At 51.9% G+C, this 6,699-nt stretch overlaps 1 protein-coding gene across 1 annotated transcript; it reads left to right on the top strand.

Annotated features, from left to right (window-relative positions):
* The first annotated feature begins 1,301 nt into the window (after positions 1-1,301).
* On the top strand, positions 1,302-2,816 carry Trex2 (three prime repair exonuclease 2). Its single transcript, XM_077106971.1, has 2 exons — positions 1,302-1,362; positions 1,972-2,816. The coding sequence occupies exon 2, from the start codon at positions 2,006-2,008 to the stop codon at positions 2,714-2,716; it is 711 nt and encodes a 236-aa protein (XP_076963086.1). The 5' UTR covers positions 1,302-1,362; positions 1,972-2,005; the 3' UTR covers positions 2,717-2,816.
* The last annotated feature ends 3,883 nt before the right edge of the window (positions 2,817-6,699 follow it).

Genomic DNA, 6,699 nt, shown 5'->3' with positions numbered 1-6,699 from the left:
CCTGAGGCTGCTCTGCCTACTCAACTCCCTGTACCGTCACCTTTATTCTCCCAAGTTCCCCTATGGGCACTTGAGGCAAGGAAGCACCAGGGAACCAGGCACCAGGCCCTCTCCTGCTATCACCTGGAGTGCCCCTAGATTGCTTCTGTGGGAGGACAGGCAGACCCGTGCTCACCACTGACTGGGTGAACTGACTGCCTTGCAGGTCAAAGGACACATGAGGGTTTGCACTGGGCAGAGAGCAGCATCCTGATGGCCTCCCTATTCCCCTAGCAGGAGATTGGACCTGTAGTGTGTCCACTGCCAAATGCTGGCATGTGGTGCTCTGGAATGAGGTTCTTGGGATTCTACACGCTTCCTGGACCAGGGATGGTTCTCTCGCCATCCTCCCATCTTGACGGTGCCCTTCATCTGGAGCCAGGTGGAAAAGGGGTCCCAGGAGCTGGGCTTTACTCCTATTCTGTGGTCCTGGGGCCATCTAGCCCCTACCCACCCCCCATGTTGTGTGTTCCTATAAATGGAAGAATCTGTACAGGCACAGCCCATGGGGCTTGCTGGGCCAGGCCCAACCACTTCTCCAGCCCAGCAGAGTGGCTCCTGCCTCACCTCTTCCCTCCCTGGCAGCCTCTGCTCAATGCTTGTTAGACATCATGGGTCATTTCAACCTGGAGCAGATAAACATCCCACTCCCCTTCCTGATGGAAGATGAACCCACAAGGTGGGTGAGCAAAAGCCAGGCAGTGTCTATACTGGGCACATCCCTGAGGCCACCCCTGGTCATTAGGGTGACCCAAGCCTGTCCTTAGCACCCCTCCTTCTTCATAGGCTGAGTAAGATATGTGAGTGCCTGTTTCACTGTTGAGGTCACATTAGGACAGCCTGGTCCCCACTGATGGGCAAACCAAGGCCTGGAGAAGGTGACAAGTCTGTGTGACATGTCCATCATGGGGCTTGGCATCAAACTTGGGTCTGCCAGACCTGGCAGCTGCAACCTGACCCTCATCAGACTCATAGGCAGGACTAAGTAGAGGGCACAGCCTTCTGCCCCACTCCAGCTTCCTTGTACCTGTGAGGACACGTTTCTGCAGCCCATGGCAGCACTCATCACTCACTGGAAGCCTGCGTGTGGCCAGAGCCTGCTTCCCAATCTGTAAACATGGGGCGTGTTTCCCAGTGGTGGTGAGCTTGAGAGGGGGTGGCAAGCGAGCCGGCCACACAGGTCCTGCGGCCTCAGGCCTCCTGGTTGCCCAACAAGCTGCTGGGGGCGGGCCACAGCTACTGATTAAAGGCTGCCTCAAGCAGCCTGTGTGGAGACAGGTGTCCCTTCCTGCAGCCTAAGAAGCCGGCCAGCGCCTGCCCCAGGTAAGCCAGTGTGGTGGGGTTGGCAAGGACTGCTTCTGGGAGCCAGGAGGCAGGCAGAGGCCTGTTTAGAGCTAATTTTGGAGGAGGAAGGCTAGGACCACTGTGTGGGCTTTCTTGGGTGTCTGCTCCCAGTCTTGGTATCTACGAAGTGGCCAAAGTGCCATTCCTGGGCTATATCTGCCTCCCAATGTCCCTGAAGGGAACTGCGGCTAGACAATGGCCTGGCAGCAAAAGGCGGAGGAAGGGCTTGGGACTAGGATCTAGGCTCCGTAGGCCTTCCCTTTCCTCTGTTAGGTGGTAGGAAGTGTGGCTGGCTAGGGAGAGATGTGAGGGATAAAGGGGGATGGGTCCCTAGCAGGCCCCTTCCTGGACAGAAGTTAACAGGTCCTGATCACTGGGTCCCAGCCCTTTAGAGGCCCATTCAAAGTCTCCTTGGACGTAGGCTTTAGATATCACTTCTAGAGCCAAAGCTCTGTGAACTGGAGTGGGGGTAGCAAGGAAGTGAAACCTAATGGGGTCAGAACTTTGACCAGAGAGATGGCTGTGGGTAACAAGGCCCAGGTGTCCCCATCTCTTTAGCATTCAGATTTATGCCTCTTACTCTGGCAGCTCTAGGCCTCACTGCCCCTGTGAAAACATCACCATGTCTGAGCCACCCCGGGCTGAGACCTTTGTCTTCTTGGACCTGGAAGCCACTGGGCTCCCCAATGTGGATCCAGAGATCGCTGAGATATCCCTCTTCGCTGTTCACCGTTCCTCCCTGGAGAACCCTGAGCGTGATGAGTCTGGCACCCCCATGCTGCCCCGTATCTTGGACAAGCTCACATTGTGCATGTGTCCAGAGCGCCCCTTCACTGCCAAGGCCAGCGAGATTACGGGCCTGAGCAGCGAGGGTCTGGCGCAGTGCCGGAAGGCTGGCTTTGATGGTGCTGTGGTGCGGACGCTGCAGGCCTTCCTGAGCCGCCAGGAGGGCCCTATTTGCCTTGTGGCCCACAATGGCTTTGACTACGACTTCCCTCTGCTCTGTACAGAGCTTCAACGCCTGGGTGCTCACCTGCCCTGGGACACTGTCTGCCTGGATACGCTGCCAGCATTGCGGGGCCTGGACCGTGCCCACAGCCACAGCACCCGGGCTCAAGGCCGCAAGGGCTACAGCTTGGGCAGCCTCTTCCACCGCTACTTCAATGCTGAGCCAAATGCAGCCCACTCAGCTGAGGGCGATGTACACACCCTGCTCCTCATCTTCCTGCATCGTGCTGCTGAGCTACTCGCCTGGGCAGATGAGCAGGCCCGCAGTTGGGCCCACATTGAACCCATGTACACACCCCCTGATGGCCCAAGCATTGAGGCCTGATTTCACCTCACCAGTTCATCCAGGCTCTGTGGCCTGGAGCTGGTCCTCACCACGGAGACTTGCTGCCCCTTATCCTAGTTCTTAGCTGGGTGACCCAGGCCTGGTTGACTATAGAGCCCAAGAGCCTTTAAGCCCTCCTCCAGGCCTATACACCCTCTTGCTGGCCTGCACGCTCTTGCCATTGGCAGCTTTGGGGATTCCATTCTTCCCCTGTTTCTCAATAAACATCACTAACTACTTACCTGCTGACTTACTGGCCAGACCTTGAGGCCAGGCTCCCTGCCTAGGCCTCCCATCATCCTGTCTAGAGAGGGCAGGCAGGGAGCTGTGCCTACCATAGAAGAGCCCCCAGCTTGCCCCACTGTGGTCTGTCCCTGTGGGGATGTCAGAATCCATGGGCTATTGACCCTGAGCCACTGGCTGCCTTCCTGGCTTGTCTTAATGTCACCTTGAGTATGCCTCTCTCTATTGTTGCCCTGGAGGTCTAAGAAATGAATGAACAGGGTCTTGGGTTGAGCAGCTTCAATCTGTGCCAGGAAGGGAGATGGAAGGGGGATCTGAGCCTAGAGAATTGGCACCTATCAGGATGCAAAGCCCAGTCCAGCACTCAGCCATTGTGGGGCCCATCCAGAGTTGTCTCTGTCCTGTGAAGTGGTAACAGGGTGAATTGATATGGGGCACTGGGAAAAGGGAGGTGCCTCCTATCCACATGCAGGCATAGTACATGTACATGCTGAGCCACAGGAAGTCCATGGAAGCATGCGGGAAAGGGGTGCACAGAGGAGGTTATGTTGTAAAACTGGCCTGAGGCGTGGAAGAGGGGTAGGTAGCCAGCACAGAGGGCACTACCTAGAAAGGAACGTATCCTGGGCCCCACTTCTAGAGGCGCAGCCCTAGGAAGGCTAGGAGGGCACCTCACTAGCCAACTCAGCTGGGCTTTGGGTTGCTGGTTAATCTGTCTCTGGAGCCCCACCCTGAGGCACTCCCATCTTGCAAGGAGGTGGACAAGGAGAGACCTGTCACCCAAACGCTGGGATGGGTAAGAAGGGGTGGAGTGGCCACATCTAAGAGTGACTCTCACAAGCAAAGCCTCCAGCCTTGAGCCAGCCAGGCCCGTTTGGGGAACCCTAAGTAGGTCAAAAAATCTAGGACTTCTGCAGTATGCAAGATGGCAAGATGATAAGGACAGAACAGAGGCAGCAGCCACACCATATGGTCCTCATGGCCTGGCTGGAACTGAGCCTGATGGTAAGGGTGAGTTACAGATGGTTGTAAGCAGGAGAGGGCAGGATCTGATTATGTGTAGTTTTCAGTACCTCTCAGGCTGCTATGTGGAGAATGAAACTAGAGGAGGTATGGGGAGGGCGACAGTAAATAAGAGACAGAGAAGTAGAAGGGTTAGGGATGTGGAAGGAGAGTCATCAGTCTGGTTAGGGTCAAAATGGTGGGGACAGGGGAGGGATGTAGTAAGGGGAAGCCCTGCAGTGGCTAGTTTTGGTGTGGGCTCAGTAACCGGGTCTCGTCACAGCCAAGCTTTCTGATCAGAGCTGTGCCTGAGGGAGTGTTGCAAAGCCAGGGCTGGGCGGGCGGGGCCAGGCCTCAGAGAAGCTGAAGGAGTAGGGGGTACAGGGTTTCCCAGAACTGCCCACCAGGCAGTTTGTCCCTTTTATCTGTTGGCTGGGCTCCAGGTGGGTAGCCTGAACCAGCAGGTGGTGCCCTTGGAATGCTGGCCTTACTGCTGATTCAGGTCAGAGGGCGCTCAATGCCAGGTCCTGCAGAGAGAAAGACTGCCCAATCTGTGTCAATGTTGCTTCTGAGGGTGGTCTCCAGTTTGTGTCCTCCCATCCCTCCAGAACCAAGGTGCTTCTCTCTCACCATTCTGGGCTCCCTTGACCTCATGGTGTCCTGGCCTCAGGCACCCTCCCTGAGTTGATGCTCACCCGGACCAGCCAGGACAAGTGTTGTGCTTCCATGTATTGTAGACAGGCTGTGACCTGCCTCCTGCTGTTTCAAAGCAGTGTTGTGCTGATAAATGTGTAGCAACTGGCTATCCAGGAAAGGACCCGGAAGCATTTGTATTTATATTTGTATGTTTGTGCCTGAGCTGTGACAGCATCTGATGAACAAACGTAGTTCCCACATAAATGTTGGCTGAGATTCTCATTTATCTTAAGGTGAAGGTGAAACAACGAGGCAGTATGTTGGAGCATCCTTACTCATGGTGATCATAATGTCATGGTCACAGACAAGACATTCTTCAGTTCGATCTGTATTATTAACATTTGCTAAGTCTAGGCAATTAAAAAAAAGCAGAAATAAATTGCTGAAGGTGGACTTGGCAAGAGATTTTACATAACATGCTAGACCATCCACTTCCACCATGCAGATCTTCTAGATGAACAGCAACACATAGAAAAATATGGTCAAATAAGATGTGATGGTGGGCTGGGGTTGTGGCTCAGTGACAGACCACTTGCTTGCACATGTGAGGCACTGGGTTTGATCCTCAGCACCACATAAAAATAAATAAACAAAATAAGGATATTGTGCCCATGTATAACTAAAAAATATTTTCAAAAAGATGTGGTTGGTTTTGAGTATCATCTTTCTTTTTAATAAATGGAAGGTGTTCTTGCTACATACAACAGTTTGGATGAGTCTCAGAGCAATATGTTGAGTGAAAGGAGCTGTGGTGTGTCCTAAGAGCCAACTCCAGAGCTCCAGCTTGTCCATGGCCTACCACCTGCCCCTTCCAAGCTGCATTATTGACTGACATGAGACCATGGGGGATATCTGCCCATGGGGACGTCGCTGTGATAACAAGAGCACACCTGGGGAACATTTGACACAAGCCAATCGAAAACAGAATTATCCACAGAAAGAGACAAACACTAAAATTAAAAGACCATAAGCATTTCTAGCTTGTCTGTGCAGGAGACAGTGACAAGAACAGTTATAGCTCTTAGTTATAGAGGCTGGAAGTTCAAGACCAAGGTAATAGCAGGCTCAGTATCTGTTGACAGCTCCCTTCCTCATGGGTAGTACCTTCTTGTTGAGTCCTCATGTGGTGGAAGGGACTAGCTCACTCTGTGGGGTCTCTTGTATGGGCACTAATCGCATTCATGGGACTCTGCCATTATGATCTATTCACCTCCCAAAGGCTGCATCTTATAATATATAACCTTGGTGATTAGATTTTAAAATATGAATAGAGGGCACACTCAGACCATAGCACACAAAGATACACAGACACACACAAGTTTCCATTTCCCCCCATGTATACACACCTCTAAACCCTCACGTACTTCCACAACCTGTTCACGCACATACACACATACATGTCCCTCATTCCCACATATTCACTTATGATTTTGTATAAATGGCATTTTACTAGATGCTGCTTTTAAAAAAAATCATAAAAGCCTTTGTTGTTCGAGTTTTTCTTCTTGTTGCAGCACTGGTTGTTGACCCCAGGGGCACTTTACCACTCAGCTACATCCTCAGCCCTTTTTTAGAATTTCAAAACAGGGGTTTGCTAAGCTGCTGAGATTAGCTTTGAACTTGCTATCCTCCTGCCTCCGTCCCCTGAGCTGCTGGGATTATAGGCATGTGCCACTACACCTGGCATTATTATTTTTGTTTGTTTTTGAGGCAGGGTCTCACCATGTTGCTTATCTTTCCCAGGCTGGCCTACACCTCTTTATTTTCCTGCCTCGGTCTCCCAAGTCACTGAGATTACAGATATTTGCCATTATACCTGGAATTTTTAATGATTTTCTAGTTGATTTCCTCTAGGTTTTCATATGTCTTGCCATCATTCTTTTCTTTTGTTTTAAGTAGAAATTTTAAAGCAAGTGAGCAGAAATTTTATTAAAAAGTAAGAGAAATATTCAGAACTCCTGGTGCAGCATGCCTGGGAAGAGGGAGAGTGTTCCATGACTCTTCTTCAGTATCTGTACTTATGTCTCCTTTCCATTGCCGGT

Source organism: Callospermophilus lateralis, chromosome X, assembly GCF_048772815.1.
Source record: "Callospermophilus lateralis isolate mCalLat2 chromosome X, mCalLat2.hap1, whole genome shotgun sequence".
Lineage (NCBI taxonomy): Eukaryota > Metazoa > Chordata > Mammalia > Rodentia > Sciuridae > Callospermophilus > Callospermophilus lateralis.
The sequence above is the reverse complement of the archived record's forward strand: the minus strand, read 5'-3'. Positions and strand labels throughout refer to the sequence as shown.

What these genes read in the sequence shown, in the direction of transcription:
- Trex2 (XM_077106971.1), top strand. Translation starts at nt 2,006, where the DNA reads ATGTCTGAGCCACCCCGGGCTGAGACCTTTGTCTTCTTGGACCTGGAA.